Source organism: Echinops telfairi, unplaced genomic scaffold, assembly GCF_000313985.2.
Source record: "Echinops telfairi isolate 266 unplaced genomic scaffold, ASM31398v2 ScPeMD7_53;HRSCAF=182, whole genome shotgun sequence".
Lineage (NCBI taxonomy): Eukaryota > Metazoa > Chordata > Mammalia > Afrosoricida > Tenrecidae > Echinops > Echinops telfairi.
This window is the reverse complement of record NW_022103951.1, coordinates 8,318,389-8,336,567: the sequence shown is the minus strand read 5'-3', so window position 1 is coordinate 8,336,567 and position 18,179 is coordinate 8,318,389. Positions and strand designations below refer to the sequence as shown.

The window sequence follows — 18,179 nt, the reverse complement described above, 5'->3', positions numbered from 1 at the left end:
AAATAAAATAAGAAATAAAGAGGCCTTAATTTAAAAAAACTGAATGAAACTTCAAGTTTGTACACCCAAGTGCCATAAGGAAAAAGGAAAAACTCAATATAAAATCGAGTACCATAAGGCCACTGTTTCAAGTTATTTCTTATGTGAACATTACAAATTTCAAAAACTTTTCTTTTTATGACAAAAGGAAAACTTTCAACATAACTGACTGGCGGTAACACAGTATGTTTTCTCTACCAAACCATGCACACACCAAAAAGAAAAAAGCTCCAAAAATCATGCCCTCCAAGGGGGTTCTTTTGACTTTTTGCAAAACCAATATAAACAAAGCCAACTGTAGTTTAATACAACTTTTAAATTCAATATTGTAATTTAAAAATAATTGTTAAGCAACTAGAAAAATGTGCAGCATTTCACTATGTTAAACAAGTTATTTTAATAAGGAAAGTTACAGTATTAGTGCTTTACTATACGTTTGATCTCCTATAAAAGGAGAGGCTCCCGAACACTTGACCTGTAGGATCATCTTCGATGTAGCACCCCCAGATTAGAATTCGGTGGTCTACTTTCTATATCCCTGATAAGAGAAAACAAAAGGAAATACAGAACTCAGAGGAAGAATCAGAACTCCACAGTTAGCCAGAGCTAGAGTTTTGCTTACAGTGTAATTTTCAAAATAGTTTAATTTATATGCTTCTATTTGTACCTAAGATCCCCAGAGGTACATGTAACCTCAAAGTTTGAGAACAGAACACATCAAGGCAGGTATCAAATGACAAGTTAGTTGTTGTTGTCGTCAGGTGCCATCGAGTCAGTCGCAACTACAAGCAACCCTTAGTATCACAGGGCAAATTATGACCCGGTCGTGCACCATCCTCATAATTGTTATGCTTGAGCCCATTGTTGTAGCCACTTTGTCAATCTATCTAGTCCAGGGCCTTCCTCTTTTACCCTGACCCTCTACTTGGCCAAGCGTAATGTCCTCCTCCAGGGACTGGCGTCTTCTGACACCATGCCCCAGGATGTGAGACAAGTCAACCCTAACCCTTTCCTCTCCCATTTCCCCCAGGACCGGTCCCGCTGTTTTCTCCTCAGTATTATTTGTCCTGCCTATCTTATATAGACAGACATAGGTCAAAAGAAACAAACGAACAAAACTGATAGTTAGTTCCAGGTCTAAGACCCTAACTCTTTATATGGGAATAGAAGGCTTCATCTTTCTCCCTGGAGTGGTTGGTGCTTTCAAACAGCTAACCTTGTGGTTAGCAGCTCAATGCATAACCCACTACACCACCAGGGTAATATTCAAGAAGCTAAAGGGGAAGATGTATTTTGCACTGGAATTATTTTAGAAATTGAAATGTTGTACACAATAAAGCAAAAAACCTTTGTTTAAATGTATTTATATATATCAGTCCTACCTTCCAATTATTTTCCTAAGACTACAAAAAACAAAGAACAAACAAAAAAGCAGAATTTCTGATGGAATATTATGCTTGTATTAAACTATCTTCTCAAACTGGATATAGTAAAACCAGTCTTGAGATTGAGAAGATTCCATTTCGACCTCTATAATGATGTAATTACCATGTGTGAAGTGAAATTTCTTGTGATTCTTTTACCCATGTCTCTAACAACCTCCAAATGACTGGGTAGGATCATGCAAGCAAGGCGTGTGTAACACTAATGAGGGGATTGGTCAGTTTTAGCTGAATACAAGGTTAGGTTACAGGTGGAACACTTTCGAAATCTGTCTGAAGTGGGGGGCGACAGACCAGAGGCACAGAGATCATGAGATAGAACAGAGAAGCACCAGTAAGCCTATGAAAGTATGAGGCAGAGCAATGGACTGGCTTCCTGGCCCATGGAGACAAAGCCAAGGGGCCACGTGTTGAGAGGCTGAGAGACTTGACTGAGGAGAGGTGTTGCTGGGGACCAATGACTGCATCCTTACGGTTCACTGATTCTGACTTGTGATTACCCTGGTAACTTCCCTAATAAACCCTCTTAATTGTGAGTATTAGCTGTCAGTTATATGTGACAATTACAATGGATTATTGAACCCAGTAGAGAGTAGAATGTTCTGAGAGGAATGGTTCATGTCAGGATAAGGTAAAAGAAAGATGAAGGAGGGTAGAAGAAGGTCTTCCCACTGCCTCATGGCAATCAGCCTGGGTTGGTGAGGAGTTGGATTCTCTTCTCTACTCAAGCCAGAGAAGGTCATATTTGTCCTTTGTGCCCTTTACACACTATCTGACTTTGAACTCTATGAATTCAAATGAAGATTAAATTTTAACAAAATCGTTCTTTTCTTAGAAGAAATTATTTCCACTATTTTAACCTAAAGGATTGTGAGATCTTAAACAATCACGTAATATTACAAATTTTTAAACAATTAATTAAAAGGAAACATTGCACATATTCTGAATTTTTTTCTTAATAATTAATGTTATCAAACCTTCCATAAGGGGAGAGGGTCGGTAACGGGAAATGCTCATAAGTCTTGTGCTAATCTTAGTAAAGTACTACAATCAACTCTTATCAGTTCAAAGAGAACACAAACTCGAACTAGAAATCTGAATCACTCTCTACACTGTCTCTCTCTCCATTATGCAGACATCAAATTTTCACTTGATTTCATGCTTCATTATTCAAGAGGTTAAAGGTGGTGTGAAGCATGTTTACAATATATTCTATGGCTAGCTATTTCTGAAAACCTAATTAGGAAGAATAGGGATTCCAGAACACTTCGTTGTTCTCCTATGAAGGAAGTCGTTCGAACAGAACAAGGGTTTGAACGGAAAAAGGGTTTAAAATAAGGAAAGTTTGAGTGTCAGGTTCATATCCTTTTACCATACTTATCTAATTTGTGTACTGAGCAAATACTCTAAAGAAGCTAGACTAAATGAAGAATATGTCATCAAGATTGGCATAAGGCTTATTAACCACCTATGATATGCAGATGACATAACCTTGCTTACTGAAAGTGAGAGGATTTGAAGCACTTACTGATGAGGATCAAAGACTACAGCCTTTAGATTGCAGCCAGACTACAAACCTCAATATAAAGACAACAAAAACCCTCTCATCATGGCAAATGGATAAAATATTAAGGATTTCATTTTTCAATCAATGCTCATGGAAGCAATGTGTAAGATGTGTAAGATCCCCCAATAAAATGATTTTTTTTTAGAAAAAGAAATAAGTCAGATGACATATTGTACTGGGAAATCTGCTGTAAAAGATGTCTTTGGGGAAAAAAGATGTCTTTGAAGTGTTAAAGAGCAAAGATATCAGTTTGGGGACTGAAGTGCTTCTGACCCAAGCTATGGTATTTTCTTTTTTCTTTAAATTGGGAGCTAATACAGATATAATTATTGTTCCATAGTTCAATCACAGCAAGCAGTATTGTACAATTGCTACAACAATCAGTTTCTAAATTCTCTTCCTTCTTGAACTCCTTGACATCAGCTCCTTTTTACACCACCCCTCCCCACTGAGAAAAAAAGCGATGGTGTTTTCAATTGCCTCATATGCATGCAAAAAGCTGGACAGTGAATAAGATCAAATAATTGATGCCTTTGAATTATGGTATTGGCAAGTAATATTCAAAGTACTGTGGACTGTCAAAAGAATAAACAAATCTATCTTGGATAAAGTATAGCTAGAAGGCTTAGAAGCGAGAATGGCAAGACTTCATTTTACATCCTTTGGACATATTACCAGGAAAATGAGTCTCTGGAGAAGGACAACATGCTTAGTAAAGTAGAGGATCATCAAAAAAGAGGAAGACCTCCAGTGAGATGGACTGACACAGTGGCCACAACAGTGAGCTACAATGCTACAATGGGACTGTGAGAATGACAGGCAACATTTTCTTCTGGTGTACACAAGATCGCTGTGAGTGGGATCTGATTTGGTGGCACCAACCACCAATATCATCATTACATAAGGAGAGTGGTGGTGTGATGGTAGAACTCTCACCCTCCACACAAAATACCTGAGTTTGATTTCCGGACAATAGACCTCATCTGTATCCACTGCTTGCCTGCCAGTGGAGCCTCTAGTGTTGCTGGGATGAGGTACGGATTACAGAGTAGTTTCCAGACAAACATGGGCTAGGAAAAAAGACTTGATGACCTACTTCCAAAAGTCGGTCAATGAAAACCCCATGGATCACCTCATGTACAATAGACAAAATGGTGCCATCCCACAATTGGCTGCAGACTGGCCCATGGTTTTTCATAGGGTTTTACTAGTTATATTATGAGAATGTGCTAGAATAGTAGTATGGTAATAGTTATATATCTCAGACATTTACTGAAAATCTACCAAAAAATTGTACTACGTAAAATAAGTAGTTTTATGGTAAGTAAATTTTAGCATATTTTTATTTACATTTTAAAGTTATTTTTAAAGGCTTCCACTAGCACTAAAATTTTAATGGCTCCAATAAAATAAAATATGAGATCCCCATCTCTTCTATTGTAATTTTAAGCCTCCACAAATTCTTATAACATGTACCGTATATACTCCAGTATAAGCTGACCCGAATATCAGCTGAGGCACCTAATTTTACCACAAAAACTGCATTATGAATGTGCTGAAAAACTCTGCTAATACTTGAGTCTGTATAGTACTTAACGAAGAGTTATAGATATGAAGAATATCAGGGGTCCTACTGCAGAAGTGTGTGAGGAGAATGGAATGGACAAAAGTGAAGGTTCTGAAACTATAATCTGACCCTCTGAGATTTGTGGGGGGAAAATCCAAAATTAGATTTTTTTAAAAAACGTACAGGTTTGCTGAATCCACCAGTATATGCCTTCTTTGATTTTGACACACTGAAATGGGTATCACCCCTAGTAAAATCAAAGTGTGACAATAAAAATTATATAGGTCACCTTTATGCAACAAATGAACAATAAAAATATCCCCCTACTTCAGAGAATTAATGTAGCACAATAGTAAAATCTCAATTATAAATTACTATGAAAACAGTAATAGCTGTCAGGGTTAAAATAATTAAGCTGAGTTGGAAGTGAGCAATGGAAGGAAACGACATTCTTTGGACGAGGGCTCTGGAGGACTGTAAAGCCCTGAAATTGCCTGTGCTGAGGGCAGGAAGAGAAGCCCTGCTCTAGCTCCTCCGCACTGCACAGCCCTGGCTGACAGGCTCTGGTGGTAAACACACAAATGGCTTAGGGCTCAGCTCATTCATTGGAGGTCAGGCATGTGGCTGGTTCAGGGTTGCCTCATTGGCAGACGGGCCTCTGACACTGCTGCACCCCACAACAAACAATAGGCTCCCCTCTCCTGTTGTCACTAAAGTCTCATGTCACACTAGCCCAGAAACTTCTTTGCTAATATCTCAGTAGCACACCTTTCTTCCCCCCATCTTCCTGGGCAGCCTGGAGGCGGGGGTGGGGGTACAGGGTAGGTCCTTCCTCTTCTGAGTTCTCCTCCAGTTCTAGAAACCCCATCTCCACAACCCTTCTTCTCCCTGGCAGAGTCCACCTCTCTCCCATGATACTCCTTGTGCTCTCTAGAGGCCCTGCTTTAGGAAGTGAACTGCTGGCTAATTCAACAATATTTTCAATTCTGTTTCATACACCCCAACAAAAAGTTTTGCTGTCTTTTAATTAGTCTCAAACTTAGCATTAAAATCTGCTCCAGCTTTAAACAAGCTCCATGTATCATGACTGAGACTAAAATTTGATATACAGTCTGGTTAAATAGCTTTGGAGTCGCTTGATACTAGGGACCACAGAAAATCAAATGCTTCTGGCATTTCCTATTTCTTATGTTCTTATTTTGGGGGAGATACAAATAATCTATGACGAATCTGTACAAACTAGCAATTTTACCTCATTCAATTCTACTTCCTAATTATGTGGCGTCCCAGAACTGCTATGACGTCTATATAGTTTTCATAACTAAAGATAAACTGGGGCCAATCTAGGTTACACACAGCACCAAAAAGAGGAACAGGGTTGGCAGAGAAAAAACAAAGATCTACTTATGCATGGCATAAGTACTTCACCGGTGCGAGCTCATTTACCATTCGTAACTTCCTCTCATCATAAATATGCTTATTCTCATTTTATAGATTGAGAGAATCCAGAGACTAAGCAAGTTTTCCCAAGATCAAAGAACTCATAAGCTGGCAGCTGTTGAGATTCAAACTAAACTCGGGTTTCCCCTGAATCTTCTATTCCATCTCCCTGTTTCATGGACAAGCATCTAAGGAGGGTCCCACAATAAAATTGTACTGGCCTCAAGAAATTCTGTACTATCCAAAGAATATCAAGATCTAAAGGGATGAGTCTCAGTAAACTTAGCAAAACAAGGCCATAAAGGTATTGGTTCTGGCATCTGCTAATAAAATGTCGGTACATTCTACTCTAGAACGAGGAAGACCTCAAGTACTCCCCTGCTCTCATGATTTTCTGTTCATTTAAATAAAACAGTATGATAGTCACTGAATAACTTGGAAATGTTTTTAAAGCATTCACTTAAACATATGAAATGAATCTGAAAAGCCAAACCCCTATACTAAAACCAAATAACAAAAATTTGAAAACATCTGATGAAACCCAAACTCCCTGAAAGCAGGCAGATGTTTGGTCCTCCACCAATTACCTTTCAGCAGCACCATCGATGTAAAAATCGTGCCCATCTCCATCTCCTTCATTCTGCAAACGTTCCCTTCGCCTTCTTTCAATGTCATGTCGTAGGTCATTTGGCTGGATTATTTTGACCACACTCTGAGGAATTTTGACAGAAGACAAACCATTAGCATTACAGTTATACAAAGATACTACCTAGTAAGAATCTTAGGAAGAATCTTAAGGATGTAATCCTCCACTCATCCTGTTAATGGCAGTATAAAGGGATACACGCATTTTGGTACACTGCCAGAAGAAATTTCTAACAACCAGGAATCCCACTTGTGAAATTCTCTTCGCAAAATGGGATATTTCTCAAATACGAACGGCTTTAAGTTTGTAGAAAAACAGAATTAAAAGATAATAGAAACAAGGGCTCAAACAGAAAGTAAATGTTTAGAAAGTAATGATGGGAACATATATAAAAATATGCTTGATACAAATTAAGTATGGATTGTTATAAGAGCTGTAAGAGCCTCCAATAAAATGATCTTTTAAATAAAAAAAGAAGCCCCCCCACAAAGATCATGGAATTTTCCCACAAACACCCTCATATGTTCAAAGTAATACACATACATATTTTAAAAATAACACATATATCTTAAGTAACAACAAAAAATGGATGCATCTTAAGTATTTAACAAACAGAAATATAAAGTATCAATTTTGTTAAGTGGTTAAATTACATTCATTTCTTTTTAATCTTCAAATTTGGAAATTGATCACAAGGATCAACATATAACCACCTCCCAGGGGGACGAACAACAGAAAAGTGGGTGAAGGGCAACAGAGGATGATGTAAGATATGAAAATAATAATCTATAACTTATCAAGGGTTCATGAGGGAGAGTGGGTGGGGGAGGGAAGGGGAAAATGAGGAGCTGATAGAAAGGGCTCAAGTAGAAAGAAAATGCTTTGAAAATGATGGCAGCATATGTACAAATGTGCTTGACACAATGAATGATAGTACGGATTGGGATAAGAGATGTAAGAGCCCCCAATAAAAGTATCTAATTTTTAAAAAATCTTCAAATTTGCTCTAAATTGGTTATACTAATTTGATGATTAAAAGTTTACTGAAAATATGATTCATTCAATAAACCAACCCTGTGAGTTCAAGTTTAAAAATTCTATCCAAAATGTATTAAAATCTTTTCTACAAATATACTTTAATCTTAATGAAGAAATTAGCAGTTCTTCGAGGACCTGATATACTGTTCCAAAACAATAATCATTTTTTCCCACTGCAACAAGAAGTTACGATAATTTTTCTAATTGGCCAAAACAGGAGGGGACAGGAAGGTGCTGGGGGAGAGCCACACATAACTTTGAACAATAAAGAAATTTAAATCCATGCTTTTTCAATGTTATTGCCATGATTTTGTCAGTTAAAATTCCCTATGATCTTTCTTACATTCTGCAGTTAAGAAAAGGGCAATGAAAAATGAAATTCTCATGTACACATGTAAATATATTTATTTATGATGATGGAGAAATAGATCTATGAGCATATATTTATAGGTTTAATATTAAGGTAGCAGATGGACATTGAGCCTCTACTCAAGTACTCCCTCAATGCAAGAACACTTTGTTTTATTAAACTGGCATTCCATGATGCCCACCTTCCCAACACAATCGCTGAAGACAAATTTGGTGAAGAAAGCTGGTGGTGCCTGGCTATCAACAGATATAGTGTCTGGGGTCTTAAAGGCTTGAAGATAAACATGCGGCGATCTAGCTGAGAAGCGACAAAGCTCACATGGAAGAAGTACACCAGCCAGCATGTGTGACCACAAGGTGTCGATAGGATAAGGTATCAGGCATCAATGAACAAAAAATCATATTCTGACTGAGGGGGAGTGTGGAGTGGAGACCCAAAGCCTATCTGTAGGCAACTGGACTTGCCCTTACAGAAGGTTTTGGGGAGGAGACAAACCAGTCAGAGTGCAGTATAGCACCAATGAAACGTACAACTTTCCTCTAGTTCTTTAATGCTTCCTTCCCCCTACTATCATGATCCCAGTTCTACCTTATAAATCCTGTTAGACCAGAGGATGTACACTGGTAGAGATAAGAGCTGGAAACACAAGGAAGCCAGGGTAGATAAACCCCTCAGGACCAATAATGAGAGTAGTGATACCAGGAGGGGAATGGGAAGGTGGGGGAGAAAGGGGGAGCCAATCACAATGATCTACATATAACCCCCTCCCTGGGGGATGGACAACAGAAAAGTGGGTGAAGGGATACGTCAGACAGTGTAAGACATGAAAATACAATTAATAATTTATAAATTATCAAGGGTTCGTGAGGGAGGGAGGGGGAAAATGAGGAGCTGATACCAAGGGCTCTAGTAGAAGGAAAATGTTTTGAGAATGATAATGGTAACAAATATACAAATGTGCGTGGCACAATAGATGTATGTATGGATTGTGATAAGAGTTGTATGAGTCCCCGATAAAATGATTTTTAAAAATTAAAAACATTTTAAAATGTATAAATGTGCTTGTCACAATGGATGTTTGTATGGATTGTGATAAGAGTTGAATGAGCCCTCAATAAAATGATTTAAGAAAAAAGAAAAATGGAACAATAATAAAAAAATGAAATTCTGTCCTTTGGTATTCATACCATGTATAACTTATTTGTCCAAAACAGTCCTACAGAATGTATTCATAAGTAACAAACATACTTTTTGCAGATTTTACAGTGTAAAATGCTTTGGAAGAAATATGAAAGGCTGTAATTTTATGTCAAGTCCACAAAGCTATTTTCCTTAGAGACCATACCTCTTTGGGAATATAATTAGTTTTTATCTTGTTTTATCTGTATTCTCTCTTCAACCTAACCGATAATCAGAATCACTTGGAGAACTTTTCAAATGTCAGATTTGGGGGTCTCAATCCTTGTCTCTACTTTTTTTTTACAATGCATCACCAAGTTTTTTCCCACTAGTATACTACGAAGAAGATAATCTTTCGCCCAAAGTTGTATTTTCTTACCTGTTCTGGTTCATGGCCCACAGTTTCATTTGGAAAGCCCACCAGAGGTACATAAATTGTCCTAAAATCAAAAGCATATTAAAAGTAAATGATTATGTTATATTCTGACAGTATGCTGCCATTCTCCAACGGACAGGATTTGAAATAAAGCTTGTGATTTGGAGGAAGCAAAGGAAACTCGACTAGGTGATTTTTCATCTACCCGGCAGTCTCCCAGAACATACAGATCCCATGAACAACAGTATAGTGAAGCTTTACTAAGCAAATGACAGCCCAAAACCAAACCCACTGCCACCAAGTTGATCCTGACTCATAGTGACCCTATAGGACAGAGTTGAACTGTCTCGTAGAGCTTCCAAGACTGTAAATCTTTACAGAAGTCAACCAACTCTTTTCTCATGAAGCATCTGGTAGGTTTAAGTTGAGAAACTTTTGGTTGGAGACCAAGCACTTCAACTATAGTGTCACCAGAGCTATATGGTTCTCAAATCACCAGTCTGTATAGCCTTAAACTACACTCTGCTCCAGTGATATAGTGTATTAGTATGGGTACTTTAGAGAAACAAATCCACAGCAACTCAAGCATAAGAGAGTTTTATGTAAAGAAAGTGTGCATCTCGAAAACATCCCAACCCAATGCTGCCCAAGCCCACAAGTCCAACATTAACCCATTAACCCAACACCAGTCCACAAAGTCCTCCACCTCACAAAAAGAGGCAATGATACCGACTGCAGGAGGGAAGCTGAATCAGTGAATGAATAAGCATCTCAGCACTGGCAGGGGTCTCCACACGGCTGCTCCAGCACCCAGGGCTGCATCGGGATAGGTCCATGTGGCTTCTCCTTGGGGATGTCTTGTAGGAAGTCAATCTTGCCAGCTGAAGCAGGGAACTGCTAAGGCAGCTGCACCCTGGTGCAACCATCACAAAGCAAGAGACCCGAGAACTAGAAAGGCAAGGCTCACCACCCATTTATCCCTCCGCCTTTCAATTAGCCCCACATATGATTATCGGCCAGGTTGGCACAATTAACTAACTCATAGTGTATTCTAACAATGATTCAACTTAGCTCACAAAACACCACCTGTTTGGTCAAGTGAAAATAGAAGACATATGTTTTCATCCAGAAATCGCTATGTGAAGCAAGCCATGATTTCAATGTCTTTCATTCTTCCAGTGATCACTTCAATAGGCAACTACTATAGACACCACAGACTCAAAGTTAAAAACACAATAAACCTCATTGCCATCAAGTCAATGCCAACTCCTAGCAACCCCAGTAGTACATGGTAGAACTGCCTCATGAGTTTCCAAGACTCTAACTCTGTACAGGAGTAGAAAGCGGTCTTTCAACCACCTCTGGCCTAGCTGGTAGTTTTGACCTGCTGACCTTGCAGTTAAAGACCACTAAACCATCAGGACTCCTGAATCTAAGTTAGGTAAATTTTAGCAAAATCTTTCGCATTTAAACAATGCTAGCCAGTGGCTTCGAAACAACCTATTCCATAAAAGGATACTGCCCCAGGACGTGCTTGGGTTAGTCCTGTTTTTAAGGAGACTATGTAGTCCTAGAGTCTACAGCAAGCCAAGGTGAGCAAGGTCAAGAGGCAACACCTTCCTGAATCTGTTCTGAGGTTTATTTCCATGTGTTAAAGCATTACCTGTGCATTTTAGAATATGAGCTCCTTGGTATCACAAGTCCAGTTTCAGCTTGGAGTTCTGAGAAACGCTCATGCAGTGTATTATCAGGCAATGGAAAATAATTTTCTGAAAAAGAAATCGAAAGGTTTTATTTGCTATGTAAAACTGATTCCACTTGCAAGAGTATATAAAAACACAGGAAGAAGGAACTACTTAAAGCACGCACACACACACACATCCTTTATTTTCTCTTGAAAATATGTGAGCCCTCAATTTAGTTCAGACCAGTTCATCGTGCTCCAGTGCTTCCCAAGCCCCAAGCCCACACAACAGTAAAAAAACATCTGATTCATTCCTCCAAGGATTCTGTTTCTAGTTCAGATGCCTGCTTACTTGTGGGGCAGGGTATCCAAGATAGGGGCTGCAATTCTTACCCCTCCTTTACTGTTCCTGTTTAGGGACAACCTCCTGGACTTTTCTAGGATACCCTTCTAAAAATCACTACTTCCATTGGCTGAGAGGACCTGGAGCTGGGAGGGGGGATGCCAAACGACTTCAGACAAATGGTCTGCTTCAAGTACACCTATGCCCTAATTTGTGAGAAGCAGAGAAAACAATTCCATTTTGAAGTGTTTTATGTCGGTAAAATGATGAATGAAATTGTTGAGCAAGAAATATATGACATTTTTTTGCAGTTCTTTAAAACTTCCAGTTTAAATACTACATTTGGGGAAGTCATTCTACATGACTGAATTTTCCAATTAATGAAACTGCCAGTCAATAAAACAAAATCTAAGAATTTAATGTAAATCTTCAAAGAATTTTTTATTCCATTCCTTGATGTCTTAAATGAAGTATACCAAATCTCCTGGTGTCATTCCTCAAGGTCTGGAGAGACCCAGTAATGCCCTCAGGTGGTTTGAAGAATATCAACAAAGGACCTAGAGTCCCAAATGTCTAGACTTTTCCTGCTGCCTTGTTTTTTGTGGTTTCCTCCTCCCTGGTAGGGCACCAGCGCTTATTTCTTGCTGCTCTCAGTAAACATGTCTTAGGTAGAAATCTCTTTCTATGTTCTGGTCTCTAAACAACTATGCGTTGAAGCACACGTTATTGGAACAACAGAGCAACTAGGTTTTGACATTCTCTCCAGCCGATTTCCTACTCAGTGATGGAACTGATAATGGAATATGAGTGGTATCATAGATCATTACCTACGTTCAGGAAAAGCCTTGAGCTGTTTTTCTGTTATCCTTAATGCATATGCAAAATATCACCAACCTTTAACTTGGTGGATTGTTGTTATTATATCCTGAGAAAATTGTTCTGGATTTTTCCTCTCAATTTTCGGAGCATCCTTAAGATGTTCAAATACCGGATGAAATTTGTCGTCGTTCTTGCTAGAAGCAATCAAATCAAGTGACATCTGTCTCTCTTTAGAGTAGGTAGCAGCAGCCCTAGAATAATTTACAAATGTTGTAGTAAATATAAATCTGTAAGAAGAACATCAAAATGCAAGACAGCTATGATTTTTAAAAGATTTTTCTTTTCTTATGTCACTAGATTATGTGCCTTGAAATATGTATAAAAGTTAGCTACAGACTCAAGGCTTTGACTTTTCCTTTTCAAATTAGAGATCACTCACATATTTGCCACTTTTATATAAAATGTACAAAAATCAAAGTTTAAAAATTCTCACTTAAAAAAATAAGGCCTGTCTTCCCTCTTGTACACACATCTGAGCCCAATCAAAAGACCGAATACATGAAAAACCAGCAAAGACCACAAGGCGAACGAACAAAAAGCCTGCCCTCTGGAAGCTTGTGACAAAATCAAAATGACAAATACAAAGTTGCCCTTTCACATTGTCTTCCAACAAATGGCATTTGTCACAAATTCACAAAGCACATTCATTATTACATCATTGGCTCCAATCTGCAGAAAACATTTAGACAATTTGGAGTTAAGGGGAAGGGACTATGAAGACTTCTATTTTTTCATGTCAGCATCCCTTGCTTTTTTTACACAAGACTCCTGATGGCATCTCCTTGAATGCAATCTGCCAGCAGCCAACCTGCCCATTGATCACACCGAAACAATCACTGCTTGAATAGTTAGCAACTCAGAGAAACGTGTGTGTGTGTGTGCGTGTGTGTGTGCGCGCGCGCTCGGGGTAATTAATATTTAACCTACCTAGATGGCATCCCAGAAACTCTGCTGGGGGAGTGGTTACACACTGGGCTGCAAACTGCAAGATCAGCAGTTTCGAAACCATCAGCCACTCTTTGAAGAAAGGCAAGGCTTTCTACTCCCATTAAGAGTTATAGAAGCGTCACAAGGAAAAGAGGAGCCAGTCAGAAAACATTTAACTTTCCTCTAGTTCAGTGGTTCTCAACCTGTGTGTGGCGACCCCTTTGTGTGTCAAACAACTATTTCACAGGCTGTTGCCCAATTCATAATAGTAGCAAAATTATAGTTATGAAGTAGCAACGAATAATGAGAGTAGCAATACCAGGAGGGGGAAGGTGGGGGGACAAAAGGGGAACCCATCACAATGATCCACATATAATCCCCTTCCAGGGGGACAGACAACAGAAAAGTGGGTGAAGGGAGACAGTGGTCTGGTGTAAGAAATGAAAAAAAAAATTATCAAGGGTTCATAAGAAAGGGGAGATGGGGGAGGGAGGGAAAAAATGAGGAGCCGATGATACCAAGGGCTCAAGTAGAAAGAAAGTGTTTTGAAAATGTACAAATATGCCTGACAAAATGGTTGGATGTATGGATTGTGATAAGAGCTGTATGAGCCCCAAATAAAATTATTTTTTTAATTAAAATATATAAATAAAAGGGTGGGAGGGGATAAAGGGCATGCCTATTCTCTGCCAGGCCCTACTGACAAATCATGAGATTTCACAAAATTATGATATATAAACCCAGGACAAAAGATGCAGCAGCTTCCCTTTGGGAAGTTCATTATTGTGACACATGATATAGGTCAAGCTTCTACTTCTCAGTGTGAAATGAACCGGCCTCAATACCACTAATGAGGTCTATTAAAATTACAACCCTCCCAAATGTCTAGCACTCTTTACAAGCACTACGACCAATGTATTTACTCTCTTTTGAAGTATACCACACGTTACTAATAAGTGCGGGGCAGCCCTGCTTTCTTATAATTTTAAATATAGAGTTAGATTTTTGTACATTTCACTATATATAAACTTTATCTCATAAAAAAAGAATCCCAGACTGTTAATAAAAATTAAACACTGAAGTATTTAAAAGGGAGTACAGGGATGTTTGCAACTTCTTGTGACGTGCACTGAAAAAATGCGATGAAATGGCAGAGGAACAGACAGGTGGCTATAAAATTAGAGTAAAATGTTTAAATTGTAGAATGTGTCATGGAGTCAGTGCTGACTCATAGCGACCCCCTGTGGGTTTCTGAGACTGTTAACTGTTTACAGGGGTAGAAAACCCAGTCTTTCTTCCTCGGAGCTTCTGGTGGTTTTGAACTGTCAACTATGCAGATCACAGCCCAACACACAACCAAGCACTACACTACAAGAATTCCATATTACAGATTCTAAGGAGTAGATATGGAGGTGTTCACAATACAATTCTTTAAACCCTTTGTATGTTTCATTTTCATAACAAGTTAGAAAAATTGCTTATGGTAATATTCTTAAATTTGATGTTTACAGCAGTCATTGTGCTCTACAAATTAAGAACTACTAAGAAATAAAGTAGCACAAAAATGATTTAAGGCTTAATACACGAAAGACATAAAAACGTATTATGAAAACCATGCATAGAGAGAAAACAAAAATGGTTAATAAAATTGTCCCACATTAGTAGGATTATCAGTGATTTTTTCTTCCTGTGTATCCAATTTTCTATAATTATAAATGCTTTATATGAGCACATAAATTATATATATGTACAAGGGGGTACCCAAAAAACACCGGAATCTGTTTCAAAGCATTTAATTTTTTTTTACAATACCTTATCACTTTCAAAGTACTTGCCATTAGACTTAATACATTTGTCAAATTTGCAATTCCATTCTCTGAAACATTTTTTAAACTCATCTGTTTGGATGGCTGACAACACCTTCCTCGTTTTTTCCACCTCTTCTATATTGTCAAATCGCTGTCCTTTCATGTCCCTCTTTATTTGCGGAACAAAGTCAGGTGCGTGGGGCAAGAGACATGCTATTTTTTACCAAAAACTGACACACTGAGATGGCTACGTGAGCAGATGCATTGTCATGGTGGCAAAACCAGTCCCCCGTCTGCCACAAATCAGGCCTTTTTTGTCATACACTGTTACGCAATTTTTTCAGAACTTCTAAATAGTAAGTCTGACCTGGTTGAATGAACAACAAGTGACCTACAAATCGACATTTTCATCCAGGAAGCTGACGGAATTCCAGAACAAAGTGAGCTTTTGTCATCAGTCGACATTTCACCTTTTTTGAAATGAGAAAGCCACGCGTACCCTTTTTTCCCATAGTGCTATCCTTATAAGCTGTATTCAAAAACACAACAGTTTCTGTGGCATGTTTTCCGAGCAGGAAACAAAATTTCACAGCCACACACTGTTCTCTTAAATCAGCAATCACAAAAAAAAAAGGTTCAAGTGAAATTGGTTTTATGAAAAAATTCACTGTGACCAGAGAGAACATTCCCAGGTGATGCCACTGGGTGCACTAAACTCAGAGTGAGTTGTTCAATGCTGTACTATGAAAACTCCGCACAGTGATGCTTTTTTCCAGTGTTTTTTGGGTACCCCCTCGTAAGCCTACTTTAAGAAGCTGTAACTTATACTGCAACAGTCTGTTCTTGCTTTAAAGAAACGTTAAGAGATTAACCAACCATCAACTGCAGCATCTTTCTGGATTATAATCTTATTTCCTCTTCCTAAGAAAATAGTCAGTTGAACCCATCATTTTGAAATAATAATAAGAACCACGCTAAGGCTCCTGCCTCTTGGAGTTGGAGGCAGGAAGAGGGGAGAAATACATAAATTTGAGTTCCAGTTGCTCAGTTACACTAGCCATTTCACTTCTCAGGGCCTCACTTTCTTCCTCTGTAGAATCAGCTTGCTAAGGTCCCTTCCAATTCAAACATTCCCTGAATTTTAGACAACAGGGTCCACAATCTCTGAGACACAAAGCAAAGAATAGCTCTCCTGGAGTTCTACCCATCTTAACCCTGAATAAGGGAAAGCTGGCAAGATAAAAACATTTGAATTCACAAAGAGGAATAACTCAATGGACTGTCCTGTACCCAAGAATCAGCCTAAGATACGATGTGGAAATACGCAGACATGGACTCGACCCCATGACAAATTACACGAGTTCACGTTCTTTACAAGGCTCTTTTGAAAAAAATCCAGGCAGTCTCCCCACCCCTATTCCCAATGGACTCTAAACACACTAATAGTTCCATTTTCAAAGCCATAAATAAAGCTAAAGATACAGTTATTAAATATAAGGGGGGGAGTAACAAAGATAATACCTGGATAGAGCTATCATTTTGTTCGTTTCAAATGTAACAACCCCTAGTGATTGCTTCTTACAACCCAAAGGGCAACGTTTCACACGTGAAGATCTTTTTCTCAGATCAAGGCTGCTCTTATTTCTTGAAACTGTTTCTCTTATCTGTTTAAAAAAGGACTCAAGATCCATTTTATCTGACTGAGAACTGGTAGCGTGGTCTATCTTGGTTTCTTCAAGAGGGTCTCTGGATAGCTCCTCGTTAGTCTCTCTCCCTGTTTCAGCCTCAAAATTGCCTGGTGCACTATTTTCAGGGACTACTGGAAAACTGAATTGCTCATCCTCTTCCTGAGAGTATAGCTGATTCCCTGTATCAAAAAAGCCTTGATCTACTCCTGAGGGATTTTGATAGTTGCTGTGGTAGTCATTGACCATCTCCGTTACTAAGGAGATCTCAAACCGGCTATTTGAAACACATGGCCAAATTTGTGATGCAGACATTCGTGGACTTTTCTTTTCTTGCTTAGGTGGAAGAGAAGATCCAGTATCCTGGACTGGGTACACAACATGCTCTCTGTTGCCATATCGCTCCATGTCTGAAGGTCTTTTTGATGTAAATTCATTTCTGAAATCATGACCATCAGGAAACCTGTGTTGACATAAAATAGTTTATACTTGCAATGGAGATAAGAAAGTGAGCATTTACATGTGTAGAATGTTAAGACACCATGACTTTAAGTGCAGAACAGAAAGGCATATTCGAATATAATCCCTCAAAGTCAATTCATAGAGGCACAATGAGTTACAAAGAAAAATGCCAACTTAAAAAAACTCTAGCCATCAACATGATTTACTATAAAAATAAATGCTTACTACCACTAATAGAATATAAATAAATTACTTAAAAAAAAATTCTTTTTAGACAAAAGCTTTGTGGTATTGTAGTTGCACGCTGGGCTAACTACAAGGTCAGCAGTTTGAACCCACCAACTAGACAAAATAGGCAAAAGATGAGCCTTTCTGTTCCTGTAAAGAATTACAGTCTCAGAAACCCACAGGGACAGTTCTATTTACTCTGTGCTGTAGAGTGGCTATGAATCAGAATTGACTTGATGGCAACGCAATCTTCAACCATACAGCATACAAACATTTTCATTTGGGGCTTTATACTAAATTAACTGTAATATTACCCTATACCTTTTCTGGAGAGAGTATCTTGCCTCAAAATCCTCAGGGCCTCTTTTGGGTAACTGACCGCAATCTTCTCGTGTCCAAGGATACTCAAATGTATCATCTTCGTGCCATTTTCCTTCGAATCCAATAAAAGAATCTTCTGGTTTCGGATGCGGTCTCCATCCTCTTCCACGTCCTTCAG

At 38.6% G+C, this 18,179-nt stretch overlaps 1 protein-coding gene across 1 annotated transcript in view; it reads right to left on the bottom strand.

Annotated features, from left to right (window-relative positions):
• Nucleotides 1-260: 260 nt before the first annotated feature.
• BCLAF3 (BCLAF1 and THRAP3 family member 3) overlaps nucleotides 261-18,179 on the bottom strand; it is an 18,964-nt gene continuing 1,045 nt past the window's right edge. Inside the window, exons 2-7 of the mRNA XM_045290675.1 lie at nucleotides 18,002-18,173; nucleotides 12,586-12,761; nucleotides 11,328-11,433; nucleotides 9,668-9,728; nucleotides 6,643-6,767; nucleotides 261-577 (exon numbers count right to left, since the gene is read on the bottom strand). Of these exons, the coding sequence (XP_045146610.1) occupies nucleotides 523-577; nucleotides 6,643-6,767; nucleotides 9,668-9,728; nucleotides 11,328-11,433; nucleotides 12,586-12,761; nucleotides 18,002-18,173 (695 nt within the window). The 3' untranslated portion in view covers nucleotides 261-522. The remainder of the gene's footprint in view (nucleotides 578-6,642; nucleotides 6,768-9,667; nucleotides 9,729-11,327; nucleotides 11,434-12,585; nucleotides 12,762-18,001; nucleotides 18,174-18,179) is intronic.